This window comes from Centruroides vittatus, unplaced genomic scaffold (assembly GCF_030686945.1).
Source record: "Centruroides vittatus isolate TY-2023 unplaced genomic scaffold, ASM3068694v2 contig_1381, whole genome shotgun sequence".
In the NCBI taxonomy this organism is placed as follows: Eukaryota; Metazoa; Arthropoda; class Arachnida; order Scorpiones; family Buthidae; genus Centruroides; species Centruroides vittatus.
Window position 1 is genome coordinate 527,087 of NW_027120867.1, and position 19,818 is coordinate 546,904.

Sequence of the window (19,818 nt, forward strand, 5' to 3'; positions counted from 1 at the left end):
GTCGACATCGACCTATCGGAATGTTCGATCTGGGACTCAAAGGAAAGTTATAAAACCCGAAGAAAAAGAGGAGATGACGTTCTCGGTCATTAGTTCTCTCAGTACTTGGCTCGTCCTATCTTGGACGTGTGTGCTTCCGTAAAATTAGGAGGGAACTTTTCGGACATCGTGGAAACAACCTCCTCTGTCGTGTCGCCTAGTGCCATCCAGGTTCCTCGGAGAAAAATCACCTGAAGTCGTGCCCAACGCCTCGGGGTCTACGATCATTTTACCGTCCACGCCGAACTGTAGGAAAAGAAATCCCAAACATTCGAACTTTATTTGGACTTAATTCTCGTGCTTTGTGCAGTGTTACCCCTTTGTTCAAGGAAAATATTGTAAGAAAAATTTTTATTTTATTAAACGGTTTTGAGATGGAAAACCTGTCTCCGTGAAATCCTTCCACTCCCACACGGCAGTGTTGACCACTCGATTGTCGTGACATCTTTTCACCCAATCAGCTAACCTCACAACAATACTTTTTCCCTCTGTTAGTCTATAAGAGTTGAGAACGTAAAAACTAACGTTTTTGTGAATGAATCTCATCTTCAGATTTAACAATTAAGTTTCTTTCCGCAAGGGACTTTTGTATTTAGTATGATTTAAAAATTAACTCCTTAAACTGCCATATAAAATACCATACTCTAAACACTACAAAAACCCTTTGTGCATCAAGAAAATTAACCATTATGTAACACAACAGTTAATTGTCTTGCTACAAAGAGATGGTTTTTTATTATTTTCAGTTTAAGCTGAAGGATTTAGCATCAATCTTAATCTATACATGTTCTTTGCACCACTGCTACGAATAATAATTCACAGAACATAAAAACACTAGATTCACAATCACTCATGTATCATTTATCTGTGTGCAAATGATATATGATATACAAATAATGAGATTTCTGTGGCTATCATGGATACATCGAATTGTGTTTCTAAATGTTTTTACCTGCTGATAAATAAACTTAATTACCAAAGTTTTGTACACTATACAATACCACAGAACACAATAATTCAAAACAATTGATCAGCAATTATTTTAATCAGTAGCATAATCAGTAATAATGCAAAAACTCACAATTAGAAATAGCAACTATTTCAGAATAAAAATATATATTTAGGATAATTTTAATATAGTTCTATGTTAGGCTCAAAGAATAAAAATGCTCATTGAGCAAAAAACCGACAACAACACGTGTGTAGACTCCGCAAGCACGTGGTTTGCGGGTATGAAAGAAAGTGGAAATGAATAGTCGGTAGAAGCGTATAGATAAACAAACAAAGGTTTATTAATTACACACACAAAAAAAAGGGGATTGATCGCCTGATTTAAACAGGCAAACAGCGTTCTTAACAAAAATAAGGATGACAATAACACTATGATTACAACAGTAATTAATCACGAGACTAAAACTAATACGCGATTAAACCTTAAAAAACTATAGAAACATTTACAAGATGGTAGATACCGTCGCCGTATTTCGTGGGACACATTGTTACAAAATGAGATTCTTCTCACTGGTTCTTGTTTTTTCTCTTCCTGATCGGCTGCTCTGCTTCGAATCCTTTCTCTCGTCTCTTCACCGCTCCAGATCCCCGATCCAAGAAAAGAATGCCCCGACACGTGGAAGTCACCCGTTTTTATCTCCCACCATCCGGGAGCTTTTTCTTTTCCTCCCACGTGACCTCCACATAGCCAATCAAAAACCACTGCACAGCAATGACGACAACAGACGGTACGGTACACAACAAATGGCTGTGCGTTACATCTAAAACCCGATACAAAAACATATACGCGACGCGACATAAACGAAAAAACAAACATATAAAATAGAACAATCGAACAAAAAAAAATACATAAATATATACATATAGTTAATAGCAGCGAAGCGCTACACGTGTCTCTTTAAATCATCCAAAATGTAAAATTTGCGTCATGGTATTTGTAAGAACAGCCAAAACCATTGTGACTAACTCAAAAAGACCCCAAAGCGAAATTAGTGTTGTGGCTTTCATGATATTTGACCACTATGCATTGTGGTGATTAAGAAAAGTCGTAATGTGTTCTGAATGTTAATAAAATTACTCTTGAAAATTGTAAATTTATTATGAGCATAAAGTCTATCAAGAAGACCTTCCTTGTTTCCTAACTGATAGAGACCCGACGGATTAATGCTCGTAACAACAGCTAAAACATTTCTGGGAGCTGCACGTCCTCTATCAACATCGGACACCCTAACTAAAGAATTCAAACCAATTTCAACCTGTCCTTCGTATCGTGGTTCATCAGCATCAGCTATGTGTTATAGCTTTTCTTAATCACCACAGCATGTAGTGGTCAAATATCATGAAAGCCATGATGCAAATTTCACTTTGTGGTCTTTTTGAGTTAGTCCCAATGCATTTTGGCTGTTTTTACAAGTGCTACAATGCAAATTTTGCATTGTGGATGTTTTTTTTCGCTCAATGAGCATTTTTCATTCTTTGACCCTAACACATATACTAAAAATATAAAAAAAAACAGAATTTAATTCTAAATTACCCAAGAAAAATATCTTAGAATACTCTCATTGTTAAAAGCATTCAAATACATTATTATTAAGGATCATCATAAAATTATTTCTATCTTCTTACTTTATCTTAGAGTTCATTTCTGATTTTGTAATTAATAAAAATGAAAACACTAGTCAGTTCTATGAAATATGTTTGTCTGATGATCAATGGAACTGAATGAAACCAAAGGTTTTTAAAAGATACAGGTATACCTCGCCTTATGTCAGTAATTGGTACCAGGAGAGGCGACGCAAGTCAAATTTACTTGTGTAGTTATGACGTAAGTTGAAACTACAGTGGAAAACGCCAATAATAAAGCACTTAAAGACCGCTGAATAAGACAACAGCATAGAAACACAGATGTCTTCGTGTTTCGTTCCCTAGGATTTATGATGATTATATTAACATTTACTGTAAATGTAATATTTTAATATGATTTTATGTGCTTTTAACGCTTTTCTAGTGATATTACGACTTCAATATTTGTGGCGGACGGACGTAAAGTCAATAAAATGACTTAACTTGATTTTTATTTTTCCATATACTTTTTTGACTAACGACATATAATCGAGAACGACATAACTCGAGATACACCTGTACTACTCAATGGAATCAAAGATTTTGAATGATCATCTGACGAGAATCCATCTCGAAAACTTTGATCAAACAGTTACAAAGGGCTTTTAATGTAATAAATTTGTTTATTTTAGTTTGTAATATGCAAAAAAAAAAAATGATGGCTAGCATAACTCAGTGAAATTTGCTTGAAAAGTAAAATAATTAAATTATTTTCCTTTTTACTTGTGTTTTTCCTGAATTATAAAAAATGAATCCTCTATTGTTTTGTATAGTGATACGCTTAAAACAGTTAATTGTAATTTGTGTAATTTATTCAAATTATATTAAATTTGAATTTAACTCTGAATTTTTTTTATAATTTAAAAAATTAACACACGTAAATTTTTAAATTAAATTCACGTGTAAATATTTTCATATTTACACGTGAATTTAATTCTTGTTTTTTAAAATTATTTATAGTAACAACAATTCCATCAATTCTACAATAATTCATGAATACTGGAAAATCTGTAGCCTATGCTACCTTTACACGAAACTAATACTGAAATTAGGAATCTTAACTTTAATTTTCATTTACCTTCCATGTATGTTTATTTTATTACTTACTACAAATACTTGTATTTAGATAGTTTGATAATAGAATATTTTAAAGTTTAAATATCTTATTTTTGATTGAATCTGAAAATTTTCAAATGGCAAATTGCTGTATTTCCTCAAATCCTATGGGTTTATTTTTTAAAATTTACATATCCTCTAGGGTTTATTTGAAGACCCAGGGTTTTTGAGGCTAGATTATTTTGCATCTATACTACTTTGCATTAGTAGAAAAGTTGGTAAAAAACTGAAACATCTTAATTATCTTAATTTATGGGTTACAGTCACTACATTTGAAATAATTACTGTTTTCATAGTTAAGTCAATTTGGTGTCTTCCAATTCAGTTATTACGTTGTTGTCTGTTTCAATGTTATGTAGGAATCAAGGTCTCGACTCTCATCTTACAATTCAAACTCTCCATCTTTTTTGAAGCTTTCCTAATTACCCTTTGACTGACAAGATCTCGACTTAGCAACTCAATTGCAACTTTTTCTGGCTCAATATTCAACAATATTTCAATTTTACTTCAAAAAATATTCCCATTAACCTTGGAATAGAAAGTGCTATCTGACTCTAAATTCAAAAAAGTAGAATTTTAGTTAAATTCCTTATCTGCTACTCTAAACTACGTCACCCCATACAGCATAGTACTTCAATGTGTTTCCCATGCTTTTCAACCCAGGATTTAATTTTAATGGCACCTTTATTCCCTGGGATTTACTCGAAGACCAGGATTTAATTAAGGAAATACGGTAATTATGTAGGAAACAGATTATGAACTGTGCTAATGAGAGACTTGATATTATTATAGTATGAATATATGAAATATATGTTAATACTGTAGAGCAGTGTTTCCCAATCTGTATGTTGCAGAAATATTAAGTATCGTTTAGAATTTTGAAGCTATTTTTTAAAATTTTGTTTACCCTTTTTACTGCTCGCCACTTTGTAGCTTCTGTAAATGTTGTGGCTTACCAGCTTAACGACCAATACTAACTCTATGCATTGACTCAAATAGACCAAGAGTAATTTTACTTGTTTTAGTCTAGAAATAATCTCGTCTTTATTTTTAGAATTTACAATTTTTTTCAAATAGTCTTTTTATTTTTATTTAGTATATTTGCAAAATTATGAATTTTTTGTCTAGGTAAGTTTAACTTCTGTATAATCAAAATATTTTTAAATAATTGACTGTAATTTATTTTAAATTTTAAAATCAACCATAAAAATTAAGGTGTATCGCAGGAATCTTATTAAATTCAGTGTGTCACTAATCCAAAAAGATTGGGAAACACTGTTTTAGAGGAAGGCACTACTGTAATTTGGATTTTATTAGACAAAACTTCACAAACCCCAAATGTTTTCAGGCTTATAGACCTAAGTTAGAGCATTTAATTTGCTTAGAGCAATCTAAAAATGATTGCGAATTTTAATTTTTAAGCTCCATTCACTCGAAAACAAGTCTTTAGCATAAAATCATTTGAGATTCTCATATCTTTATTGTAATAAAACAGAGCTTTATATTTATTGAGTTTTGAAAGGAGTATTTCTTTGTTCAGTTTTAATTTGGCTGTCACACCCAATAGTATATGTTCAAGGATTAACTATCATATGGAAATTCTCAGTATTGATGGCATATCTGTTATTGTATATAATTTAATAGTATGTATTGAACAAGCAGTTTTTCATATTATGTTCATTTTATTAAGAAAGAAAAGATTTAAAACAAGTTTTTAATTGAAACTTAAATACTTCATAAAGACCAAAAATTAGAAGTGGATAATTATTTTACGTAGTAACTAGATGGCAAGATTTGACCAAAAATATTGCAGATTTTTATTTTTAAAGAATTATACTTTATAAAATCATTTAATATCTGTCAAAATGTCCACGAAAGAAGATTTTACTTAATATTTGCTGATTGTTATAGGAAAAAACTACCTAGACAGCTCACCTTTGACCTACCCATCTTGTTAGTAGTAGCATTCTGACTAGGAAACTGGATTCCTTGTTGATTCTGTATGTTAGAAGGTAGGGGTATATCATGCAGGATATCTTAACTCATGCTTTTAATCAACTCAAACTAAAGTTGTACAAAATAATAAGGAAAATATTGGATGCATAGAAGATTAAGAAAATTGTTATAATAAATATAAAACTGAGTTTAATCAATCTATTAAGACTAAGTATTAAAATGATTTTATAAGCAGAAATTAAATTAATAAAGCATGAAATAAACAATAGCAAATTATATTTAATAAATAGTATATTAAACCATGTAATAGATTAAAAATAATAAGTAATTATAGAATAAAAAAATTTTTTCAATCCAGTTTTCAAATCTGCTATTAGTAAATTAGTAATAAAATGTGAAATTCTAACTTGCATGTTAAAATATATATTACTTGTGTATTAAAATATATTAGTGCATTTCATATCCCTTTTGAAGACGAGAGAATTTAAAATTCTCTCCACACACTTTCATTTTATTTTTATTTATCTAAAAAACCATGTATTATAAAAACAAATTTTCTTCTTGAGAAATTAAAAATAATGCACTTAAGTTATTGACAGTTATTTATTAATATAGAATTTAATAAATGACTTAATTACAAGATTTTTCCTTGAATCATTCAATCATCTTAATTTAAGAAAATAAATCATTCCAAATTACATTGATTTTTAGTACATGTAAAATTTGTGGAGTCAGTCAATAACACATTATTATTATTATGTTGGGTTTAGTGAGTTATACTTGGTTGACACTGGTTGCTGTGTACTATGCTGGACCAAAGTCAAGGCATAGCAACCGAAACAAGACAAAAATTAAATAAGTGTCAGTGTGTGTGTGTCCGTATTCAGGAATTTCCTAACAATATGACATGTATTCAATATAGTAGCCTTCTGTAGTGTGATGTATGTGTTTCTATTCAATTGTAATGTTCCCAGGCTTTTGTGTAGTGTGTGTGGTATGACACCTGTAGAGGAGAGAAAGACAGGGATAATAAGCACCTTATCCATCCTCCCTAGATGCCTTATTTCCTGGGTGAGTTCTGTGTACTTGCTGATTTTTCAGTACATGTGTTTTGTTCATTGCGAGTGTTTAGAATTATTATTATTACTATTTAAAATTTCACCAAGTTAATTTAATGGTATAATTTTTTTTTTTTTGGAGACATTATCATCATCCATTTAATAGAGAGTGAAAATTTACAAATTATTGTAGAATTGAAGAATAAATATTAACTTTAATTTTCAAGACAATTTCAGGTTTTGATAGTGAATTCTATTTTTCAACATATATCATTACTATGAAACACATGAGTAAACTGGAATCAAATTTCAATCATAAATCACTTTGTTTTTATTAAATTTTTATAAAATAACATTAAAATTTAAAATACTGAATGCATTATTTGAGTTACGCAAATTATAAACAACAAACTTTATGTTGTGATTATATAAGTGATTAAAAAATTCTTTTACTACCCAACATCACAACTGGACATGTTCAAAATACATTCAAGACGTTTTTATTCTTTAATATGTGTCTTAGTTAAATAAAAAAATCCCACTGATCATTACTAATATGTCAAACTTTAAATGATACATTACAATAAAAAGAAAAATAAAGCTTTAAAAATAGTCTATACAAAAAATTTGACAGTTTGATTTGAGTTATTTAATAAATAATTTGGAGTCTAGTTTGTATTTGTCATAGACAAATAAGTGCAAAAACTAAAATTCATATCAAAGATACATTCATTTACTTATTAGTGAGGTTGAAGCAGAAGTTTTAAACGCAAAAACGTGTACGTCAGACATTCGGCACCGCTTTCCCGTAAGCCTAGAAGTTTGACAATAGCATTCTGAATGTCGAACATGATTCCACTGACTTTCCAAACACCATTGTCAAACTTCTAGGCTTACAGGAAAGCGGCACTGAACGTCCAATGTACATGTTTTCACGTTTAAAACTTCGGCCTTAACCTCACTATTAACTGAAACTAATTCTATTAATTTAAAATATGACAAATCAAGAAGTTATTACTTAGAATCAATCTTTGGTAGCTTATTTGATGGCAGAATATAAGAAGAGATTATTTAAAATGTGACAAACATTTAAATTAGGAACAACAATCATCATTTAGTAAAAATACCAAAAGTAAATTTTTTGAATAGTTTCAAATGAAAAATTATCCTAGCATGTAAACTGTTTGTACTTTATCTATCGTCTTTTTTACTTTGATTCACAACTTTAAAAGAGAGATTTTTTATATCTAATTCTATCTGAATGTCACATTTCTATAATTAACAACTGTATTTCTTTAAGTTATTTTTTAAATTCGTGTCATCAAAAAACCATCAAAAGTTAACCATAATTTCTACTTGTTTCAAGATTCTCAATGATATTTTATGCCATATTTTCATTACTTTAAAAAAATATTCTTATTTTTGAAATCTGAACATATGCTAATTTTTGATGCAATCTTTGGTCTTTGTTGAACATCTTTTTGTTGTTATAAAACTTAGTTGTCAATTGAATGTTAATGTTCTTAATCTATCATGTATTGTTATTTTGATAATCCATTTCTATGTCTCAGTAGAAATGCAAACTTTGTTCATGGGTATATGAAATACACTAAAGGAAATAATTGGTGTAATAACAATAATTTAAACTGAATGGAAAATATATTAAAAAAAAAAAATTAATAGTTTATAAAATGGCTAATAACAATAAAATTTAAAATAAATATAAAAAGCCGAGTCGATTTAAAAACTTTTTGGTCGCTTCGAGGATTTTCCCGATTAAGCTAAGAAAATGTTTTATAGATTACCTTTAAGTTACAGTAATCGCCTGTCTCTTCTGGTGGTCTTGGTTTGCATTTTCCACAGCAGAAATTACAGCAACAGCAAAAACAACAACATAGATAACATCCTGTGACTATGCCACAAAATATAAAGAGAGCCTAAAAAAATAAATTATATTAATTAATATTCTTTTGAAATAAAGTTTAAAAAATATAGAAGATTACTAACCTTGCACCATCCGCTTGTAAGTACAAAATAAGTATTGACATTTTCTTCTCCAAATTGTTCAGCTATGTACAATCCCAAAGATCCATAATTGTCATATATATTTCTTTTAGTTAAATCACTCAAAATGCTATGTGCTCGATTAATCTCTTTAAACTACAAAAAATGTTAAAATTTTTCTCAAATATAATGTAATTCTATAATATTAAAATGAAAACTTATTTAATATTAGACGTAAATTTAAATAAAACGATCCGTATTATGTACTTACCTTCTCGGCTGCTGCAGGATCATTTGGATTTTTATCTGGATGATATTTAAGAGCTAACTGAAATGAATTATAAACATTATTATTAAATTTGTTTACGAACAGTTCGATAAAATTTTCATTTACTGTAATTTTCCAAATTTCTATAATATGAATGTATACGGTAAGATTATTCTATAAAAATTATGATAAAACTTACTCCAATATATTTTTATTTTTTAAATCAATAAAGCAAATCAACTTTTAAGTTTTGATCAATTAGATATCTGTGTAATGTTTAACCTGTTCCAACTAAAGACTGAAATATAATCAACTTGAATTTTCGAAGATATCAACAAAATATTTCGGATAAAGTATTACCGTATTTTCCGGCGTATAAGACGACTTTTTAACCCAGGAAAATCTTCTCAAAAGTCGGAAGTCGTCTTATACGCCGGAAAGTACGGTACTAGATTTTATAACAATTTCTATAGTAGTAATATTTTATCAATTACATTAACTTATTAAGATACTACTTTTTGAAAGTAAATCCTTTTTATATACAAACATTATTAACAATTTTTCATTACATAATGAGAGAATCAATTTTAGATAAATATATTCAGAAAGAACTTGAAATAATTCAATAATATTATTTTTTCTTTCTTTTTGGTCATGTGAGTGACAAGAAAAATAAAATAATAAAGAGTTCTGTTGAAGATTTATGAAATGAATTGAGTAATATTGATACTTTTCCTAATGTAATGATATTTAAAGGAAAACTAATTTGTAATAAATGGTGCTATTTATCTGAATTTGAAAAGAGAAAAAAAAATGAGTGGAATTTACCAGTTCTGAATACAATTCATCATTGAAAAGTTTTATTGTTTAGTACTTTAAAATTTGCTAAAAACTTAAATATGTATTGATTTTATATTATGTAAACAGTGCACTGTATTTATACAAACGAATTTTGTTTGGAATTGCTATTGCTATTTATGTTATGATGGTTTGATGATAATTTTGTGTTTATACTGTATGTGGGCTGATGAGGAGTCTTGGTACCTAAAATGCATACTAAAATTTCATTGTGGGTGATTAAAGGCTATTTTGTAAAAAGATTAGTCTGTTTATTCCCGTCATTACCCGACGTGATAAGCCCTTCAATTTATTATAGCTGTATTTATTTGGCTAGTTAATTTAATCTTAATAGTTTTTCTTTAAAAATGTGTATTTTGGAGCTAATAAATTTAGTTTCGTAGAAAAATAAAACAGTATTACTCAACATTTTGTTCATATTCACAGTTTTATGTTATCTAATAGAATAAAAACACATTATAATTATTAAGAATTACTAGAAATTGCATTTAATAAATACTAGAATAGAACATATTTATAAACTACTACTGATGATATTTAGGCCATTCACAATAATCCATTTGTAGTGATTGCAATAATTATACTGGGCTTGTTTAGATATGAGGGTATAATGTACTTTTGCAGAATATCAAGAAACTCTGTGCTTTCTATTTTACTAAAATAATAAATTTAAATATTTTATTGTATATTTTTGTATAAAAAAGAATATAGTAATTTATATATTTTAATTAATATCTTCAAATTAGAGAACTGAAATAATAGCAAATTATTTTGGAAATTTTCAAATTTAAGTAAGTGATAAAGTGCAGAATAAGGTTTGAAAATTCCTATTTGTAATATAATAAATTTTTAGATTTAAAATATGTTACATTTAATAATAGAAATATGGAAAATTAAAGAAAAATTAAAACTATTTCAGTTGTAAAATAAGTTAAATAAAATTTCTACTTCTGAATTAGTGTATGAGGTCTGTTCAAATAAAGATCAGACTTCTCTCATAATGGCAAACTATCACACTGATCAAACTCCCACAAGTGGTGCCATGTAGCCAGAAACTTCAGTAACACAACACCACTTGGACCATTCTAGTAGTCTGATTGGGTGGCAACCTAGAGCTGTCGAAGTAAATGTGCAATCACCACTCTGTGAAATAAAGATGAAAGACTAAGGAGCATCATGTTTGCATGAAAATTTTGCTTTAAGATCAGCAAAACTTTTACTGAAACCTGGGCTTTGCATCAGCAGGCCTACGAGGACTGTATAAGCTGTTTGCAGGGTCATGGGTGGTTTAAGCATTTTAAATGGGACAGAATATTGATTAAAGAAGACTCAAGATCAGGACAACTAATGTTGATTGTTTTTTTTATCATCAAAGCATAGTCCGTCATAAATTTGTGCCACAAGGTCAGACTGTTAAAATTTCTACGTAGAACTCCTTGTTAAGGCATTTGAGGGGAGATGTGTGCCAGAAGAAGCCAGAGCTGTGGGAAAACAAGAACTGTGTATTGCATCATGACAACATGCCACGTCACACATCTCGGTTTGTCAGCCAAGTTTTGGCTACTAACAATGTGGTTGTTCTTCCCTGTCCCTGCACTCTCTAGACTTGAGTACTCCCCTGTACTCTTGTTTTCAAACTGTAGATGAGATTCAACAAATTCGAGGAGCCAGCTATGTGCCATCTCACAAAATTAGTTCCAGGGAGCATTCCAACAGTGGCAAAAACAATGTGCATTGCAAGCAGGGGGAGTACTTTGAAGGAGACAAATATGTATAATATTGTAATCACAATAATAAAGTTTGTATGACGAAAGTCCAGTATTTTTTGAACAGACCTCACATATAAAAAATGTATTTATAAAGTTGAATGAAACTACTAAATATACAAATTATTGGTTCTACTTGGTGCACATGCTTTATATTGATGGTACAGATATTTCAAAAGAAAACAATTCACAAAGGAAAGAATCACTATTTTCTTCAAGATGTGAACTGATCCAACAATATTGATACTTCTAAATTCATTCAACTATTAAAAACAAAATGACACAAATAACTGACCACTTGAAGAAACGCAAAAGACATTTTAAATAACATTTATAATTACGGAGACTTGATCACGAATTAGTCAAAACGTCCAGTGAAATTAAGAGTAATGATAATGCCATTTTCATTTAGCCCGTTCGACTTTAAAAACATACAAACAATATTCAACATAACGAGTATATAACAAATTTTTATTCGACTGATATTTAATACTTAAATAAGAATACAAAGAAAATCAGTCAAAAATAAAACAAAGTAAATAATTTGTTTATAAATAAAACTTTTTCCCAATTTAAAGTTTAATATTTAACTAAATTGATTAATCTTTGTATACGCTTAATTCTTTTCTAATCAATAAGTAATTATAAATAAATAAAACAATACTGGAATGTCCAAATAAAAACTTACCCTCCTGTATGTTTTTTTTACTTCATCTTGAGTAGCAGTTTTTGGCAGACCCAATATCAAATACAATGAATCTCCAGAAGTTCTAGGAACAAAAAAATGTAAATTTTTATTTATTTAATTGTGCCCTTTATAAAATGCTTAAGTATAAATTACCGATGAATTCAACATAAAAACAATTAGATAAATTTTAATTAAAGTACTACTCCAAGTATTGTAGCACTTAATAGTGGTAATCAGAATGAACATTTAGTAAATTAAAAATTGAAGTCAAAAACATAGAACACAAATATAATAAATTTTAAATTAATGCATTTGTGAAATGTTTGTGTCATGTAATTAATCAAATTACTTATTCTCAATAGACTGGATAAATGTATAATTAGTTAAAATGCATGAATCGATACAATATTTTGAAAGTTGTTAACATTTAAATTATTATTATAATTTCCATATTAACATTTAATTTTCAATAATAAATATGATTGAAAACGTAATGTTATTCTTGAAATATACAATTACTCAGAAACATTAAAAACAAATATCTTTGACCTACTTTAGATCATCTTCAGCTATTACACAAAAAAGTTAATGTTACCTATGGTTCCAAAATGGCAGCTCGTCTCTGATTCCGGCAAATGGAAGAAAGGAAACAGCGAGGACGCACGTTCTAACCTAACCTATTCTAATAAATTACCATAATTATTACCAACAAAATTATTAGAATAGGTTAGGTTAGGTTAGAACGTGCGTCCCCACTGTTTCCTTTCTTCTATTTGCCGGAATTGGAGAAGAGCTGCCATTTTGGAACCATAGGTAACATTAACCCACAAAAAATTAGAGAATGAAATGTCTGCTAGTCAATCTGAAAGAAAAATTCAAGTTTTGTGCAATAGCTGAAGATGATCTAAAGTAGATTGAAAACCATTTCTGTTTTAATAAATAAATTTTGACTTCTAGAAAAAAGCTGTTTTCTGTTTCGTAAAATGGTATCAGTTTCATCAGAGTTTATTAATTACTTGGAATTTAAATAAATCAATTCATAAATTTTTTGTTAACTTGATTTATATACTTATAATAGAGTTTGCTATTCTTTAAGTCAGCATTTCTCAACCTGGGGGTCGCGGTGATATGAGGAGGGGAGTCAAGAAATAATAATGAAATCATTTTATGAGAAAAAATCATTTATTATAAACTTATAAACATTTTACTTACAATAAGTACACATGTAAAGAAAAGAAATTAATGTGATGGTTGCATTTGTTTTTCATTTAAAATTTTCTCAATACGTGGATCTAGTTAGAAACACACAAAAGCAAATTGTTTTTGAGTGATAAAAGACGATTCCCGTATTTAGTTTTTAGCGCAACCATAGACGAGAAATCCTTTTCACAGAGATAAGACGTGCAAAAGAGATTAATATTTTCAATGCTTCTGTGACTAAATTTCCATATTCATGTCGACGAGTATTTAAATCTTCAGATGTAAATTGCAGTTGTAATGTTTTGTCGGCAGACATTTCGGTGAGCTGGTCGTGAATCTCAACTGCTAACTTAGCAGCGGAAATGACATTTTCACTAAACGGATTCAGTACCCATCTCTTAGAGAAATCATTTTTCAATTAGTAATAGTTAGGCTTACTGTTGTTATTCCTTTAGGTGGGGGGAGGTCGCAAAATATTAATTTTATTTATATTTACTATCTGGGGGATCGCAGAGCTAAGAAGGTTGAGAATTGCTGCTCTAAGTAATTAAAATTATTTTTGTTTAAAACAAAGTATAATGGATTTATTTGAGAAAAAAAAAATTATCAAATATTTTCTTTATTTTCATATTTACTAATGCTTCATTAAAAATATTTTAATGCATTATTAAGACTGTTTTTATTCTTAAATATACATTTAAAACAATTTATGTAAATATATATTTCTAAATTTTTTCTTAAACAGAATTTAATATTGAATACAATAATGTTTGAAGATTACCGAATGAAAAAATAGGTGAGAATTAAAAAAAAAACGATACATTCTGCGGAGGAATGTATACTTGTTATTTTGTTAAGTTCTACTTCAAATGGAAAAAATAATAATGGCAAGTCTTCAAAACATCTTTGATAAAAAGTATTGGCTTCAATGTAAGAGATGTTTGTTTATTGAACTGACAATTTGCCTAAATTTGTAGAATGTTTTTCACTGTAGAGCTATATTTATATCTGCCAAGTGCAATCTAAATAGTTAAACATAAACCCGGCAAAGACCTAAAAATAGAAAATACTTTTAGAAGAGAGTGAAGCTATCGGAGTTTTCTACTAATTTTAATACATTCTATCATCAAAACCATATTTAAAGAAGCTTCTTGACAATAGTCAAAGATGACAGTTTATTATGAAAAAAAACCAGTTTCCTGATTAATAAACTTGCGGCAAAATGTTTAAACTATCAAAATAACAAATAATTTTTTCAAAGAAAAAGAACTATTTGACAAGAGAAAAAGTAGTAATTAAAAAAATAATTATAACATGCTTTACATATTTGTGTTTTTCAGTTCAAACGACAGAAAAATCCAAACAAAAATGTCATTCAAACTATCAATGAAACGTATTGTGACTCTTGTGAAATATTTGAATGTATTAAGTAGTAATCAATATCATCCCTTAATTAAATTGTTATTAATTTTCATTTAATGACTTTACAAATTAACATTAAATTAAGAATTGGATAAGTTAGAATTTTTTAATGTTAATTAGGGTCTACAGAATTAATAAAATACCTTGATTGATTTCATTGCACGTCGGGATAACTATAGAATTTCATTTCGTGACTTATTATTTCTATATTAATAAGCATTTTATGACACTTCTAGACATCATTAATTAACCGTTCAATGTAATCAATAAGGTGTTAAGCAAATTTAATTAGTGTCTTTATTAAAAAATTAATTTTAATAAAATTTTTATACTTCAACTTAATTTATTGAAGTATTTACTAGTAATTATTCATATATCTAATGACATTATTATTTCTCATTGAATCAATTTTACAAAAAAAAATAATAATATCGTGCATCACACATGTAGCTTATAAATAATTTTAAAAGAAAAAATTTAATTACAAATTAATGTTTGTTTTAGGAGATACTGTATAACAGTGATCACTTAGATATATTAAAAACTATGGAATGTTATAAATTAATGAAAAGTTCTCTTATTACACGAAGGAAAAGGGAATATTTTTTCAATGATTTTTTTATTGCCTCCAATGCAGACTTCAAACTTTGCCTCATACTAAAAACAATGTGCTTCCACTGTTATGTCCAGCATTGGTGCTCTTTGGCCTACTTCAATTGGTTTTTTGTGAGAAATGATTTTGCCTTTGTTTAAGAAATGTCGCAACTGTTAAGTAAAAATTATTATTATTTTCTTATCTGGTAGAAGCCATAGCCAAGTTTGTAAAGATGGATACAAGTTTCTTTTGTAACTTCTTTTCCAGTAACTTTATTCCATTCATTCACTAATTCATCGAGTGATGCCCTCACTTTTTTAAAAATTATTTCACGAAGGTGTCGTCAGTCTTTGTTATGGTTGATTTTTCTGGATGAATTTTACCAGTTTCCTGATGTTTTGAAACATATCCCATTCTGTGGAATTGCCAATTTTTAATTCCTTTGCAATTTTTCTTAAGGATTTGTCCTGTCTATGGAGGATGGTATTACTTCATGTACAGTAACATCAACACTTGCAGCCTTACAAGATGCCATTTTCATTAAACAAATACACCTCAATAATGTTTATAAGAAAAATATGCAAATATCACATCAGCTCATTTACCCATTTAGGAACAAATCATTTGATGTATTGTATGAGGTATTATTTGGCAGAAATGGCTTGTCCGAGCTTTTTTCTGTAGCACGTGTTTTTCTTGTGTATTATCAACATGAAAGCTTTTTATGTAAAATCTTCAGTTATAATAAAAGTTTACTAATATAAAATAATTATAATGTACTGAAATTTTTCTGTTTGATATTATTAAAGGATAAGCTAGAGATCGATTAAAATAACATGCTGTTTGAAGAATTTTTTTTTGGTCAGAGTTGTATTATGCATTTAAGAAGCTTCTCTATTATAAATATGCTAAGTTAAAAATATTAAAAACTAGAAATGCTTTATTCAAAAAACCTTTGTAATTACGTAATCTTATATTGCAATATTTGTGTTTGACTTGCATCATTTTGTAGAGTAAATCATTTACACTTGTTTTGAAATATTAGTTAACACTGATGCAATTGATGTAAGTGGATATGCACTTTTAATTGTCAAGTCATTTTCAGATGGTTTCTATAGATATTTCTTTTTGCTTCTCATTTACAAAAACGTTAGATGAGCCAGTTAATGTTACCTCAGGTAGCCAAGATGGCGGCTCATCTCTGATTCCAGCAAGGAAACAGTGGGACGCACGTTCTAACCTAACCTATTCTAATAATTTGGTTGCTAATAATTATGGTAATTTATTAGAATAGGTCACCTTCAATTTTTGGTCAGGTTAGAATGTGCATCCCAATGTTTCCTTGTTGGAATCAGAGATGAGCCACCATCTTGGCTACCTAAAGTAACATTAGCCAATGAGTCAAAACCCTTTTGAATTTATGTGATTACAAAACATATCTTGTAGGAAGTATGCTGTCAATATTTCATTATGTTCTCAAAGAAAGCAAAAATTTCAGTTCACAACTCTTGGTATTGATTGTAATTAAAGTGACAGTTTATAAATGATGCAATAGTGCATTATTATTTACCATTACATAATCTGAAATAATACAAAAGTTTTTAAAAACATTAAAACTCACAAAAAGTCATTTAACGTAACTTTTAGCTTATTTTTGATAACTGTTAGCTTGTTTGGAATTAATAGTATTTTTTATGTTTTCTTCTGTTTTCCATGCAGTGTTTTTAGGAATGTTCCTAGATGTAATTTAAAATTTTAAATCCTCACTTAACAGGGAAAGAATGAAAATATTTTCATCTTTTTTTTTATTTAACACATTGCAAATGTAAATAATTCAGCTGAATCATGGCAATAATGTTCTCAATTAAAATGAGTAATTATTTATTGTGACATCGTCACAATGTCGGGCTGCAATTTTTAATCATATTTTTAATTTATTTAATTTAATACTGTGTATGTGCTCTCCACCTCAAATTAGCAGTGTCTTGCCCCTGTACATCATACTTTTCCTTTAACAATAGAGTCGTGCTAGTCATCTAACACCTTTCAGGAGAAAATTTTTGAATTGAAATAACATGACTTCTCATTTGTGTCAGAAGTTCATATATAATTAATCAAGGCCTCCTGTCCCTAATCTTTCCATATCTGATCTCGTCTTTCATCTATCTAACTCCGTTCTCGAGATTAAGGAAAAACGGGCAGATGAACAGACAACAACGAAAATTTATAGGTCTACAATTTTTTCAAATTGAAACCAATCAACATTGACATAAAATAGAACTTAAAAATATACAAAATAATTAGGAATAATTAGTAAAAGATTTTTAAATTTATTGCTAAATATTGATAACAACCTGTCAATACTGTTAACAACAGAATTAGTAAGCACAAATATAAAACAAAACTCATGATGACAGACATTAAGAGATATTGAAAGAGAAACATTTTGTAATTTATATCTTTATATAAAACTTTCATCTTCAAAACAACAATGTAGGGAAATAATAATGATAAGTTATAAAAGTACAAATAACTATTATCAAGTATGAATAAATACAAAAATATATGAATTATAAAAAGAAATGAACAAAAATTAAAACAAAATACTTCTTAAATTTACACACACGTATGTGTGTGTAAATTTAAGAAGTATTTGGTTTTAATTATGCATTGAAGTAAAGTGAGAGTTATTAACTAATTGATACAGAATCACAATTTTTCTAAAAGCAAAAGTCTTTATAATTTATTAAGTTTGGTAAATCTTATTTTTGGAAAGATAATTGTTTCTTAGTTTAATAGATTTCTATATTAAGATACAGTATGCTGATGTAGAGGTTACATTGACACGAATTCCACAAAAGACCCAAGGTCAGAGATGTTCCTAGTTGATAGTGTTTTGTACCAGAAATAAATCATGTAAAGCTAGATTAATAAATGAGGAGACAGATGAAAAAATTGTATTAGACTTATAAATAGGCAGTATTGGATTGCTTACGCGAACACCTTCAAGTTTATCATTTTAATTTTCCCATTTTCGAAGTTTGATGTGAATGATTATTATTATGATAATATAGTTTGTTAAAAACAGATTTACATCATCTAATGATACAAGGGATGGACATACAATAAAAAATTAAGATGTAAACATGACACAAAGAGAATGAGGTTGTGATGAATATATGGTATTTTTCTCTTTTCCAGCCTGCATTAGCAACAGTTCATGTGTAGAAAAGTAACAGTAGACTAACAGTAAGTTTACACAATGAATGAGAAAGTATATATTATATATATATTACATATGGATACTGTGGAACTATGCCTGGCCCAAATATTTTAGGGGGCTAAGCTCCTAAAATAATCTGTAATATAGAATAATGTAGATAAGTATATTATACTGCAAATGTGCAATATAAGATGTATGTAATTAATTATAGAACATATTATAATACTATAATCATAAACCAATAATAAAAATACAAATTCCATACTTCTGGATAATATATAAATCAATCATGTTATGAAAGAACTAATAGTAATAAAAATTAAATCAGTATCCGTTAACAACAGAAGATTCTGTAATAAAAAGCATAGTAAGAAAAAGATACAGTATTTACATCTAATCAAACTATAGCAATCTAATATTTATATATTAGATTATTGTTTTTTCTGTCATATGAACTATTTATTTATTAGATCTATGAAAAATACAACAAATTGTTAGAGCTCATCTGATAAATTCAGTATTAAATCTGAAAAAAAAAAATCCTCTTTATATATACATATAAAAGAAGAAATTAAAAGACAAGTACAAGATTTTAGTTTGCTTTCTTTCTATCAATCTAAATTCGCATTTGACTAAAACTTCTGCAAAATCTACTTTATGTTCTCTTGGTTTTAACTTTATGCATTAATTTAATCATCATCTATAAAATCTAGATTGTTTACCATCATTCACTTCAATCTTACGGCATATAATATCTGTTAGATCCAAGTAATTCAACTGGAAAGTATCAAACTGCCATATATTATACACAAAATAAATGTAAGTATTATCAATTTGTAAATAAATAAATATTGGAAAATGCACAATACATCTAAACAATAATTTGTTAAAAAACTGTTTCTTTTTAACAAAGCTTTTTAATTTTGTTCTAGAATTTAAATAAATTGCACACATTCTTCAAAGTAGCTCATGTCTTCAAATATTAAATAGT

General features: G+C 28.3%; 1 protein-coding gene across 2 annotated transcripts in view; it reads right to left on the bottom strand.

Moving 5' to 3' along the window:
- Positions 1–19,818, bottom strand: part of LOC136990932 (dnaJ homolog subfamily C member 5-like) — a 41,643-nt gene that overhangs the window by 11,314 nt on the left and 10,511 nt on the right. Inside the window, exons 2-6 of one of the 2 annotated variants that reach the window (XM_067289406.1) lie at positions 12,388–12,469; positions 9,079–9,135; positions 8,811–8,963; positions 8,609–8,740; positions 5,725–5,787 (exon numbers count right to left, since the gene is read on the bottom strand). In XM_067289406.1, coding sequence (XP_067145507.1) covers positions 5,725–5,787; positions 8,609–8,740; positions 8,811–8,963; positions 9,079–9,135; positions 12,388–12,469 — 487 coding nt within the window. The remainder of the gene's footprint in view (positions 1–5,724; positions 5,788–8,608; positions 8,741–8,810; positions 8,964–9,078; positions 9,136–12,387; positions 12,470–19,818) is intronic. The other variant, XM_067289407.1, reaches the window with a different exon arrangement.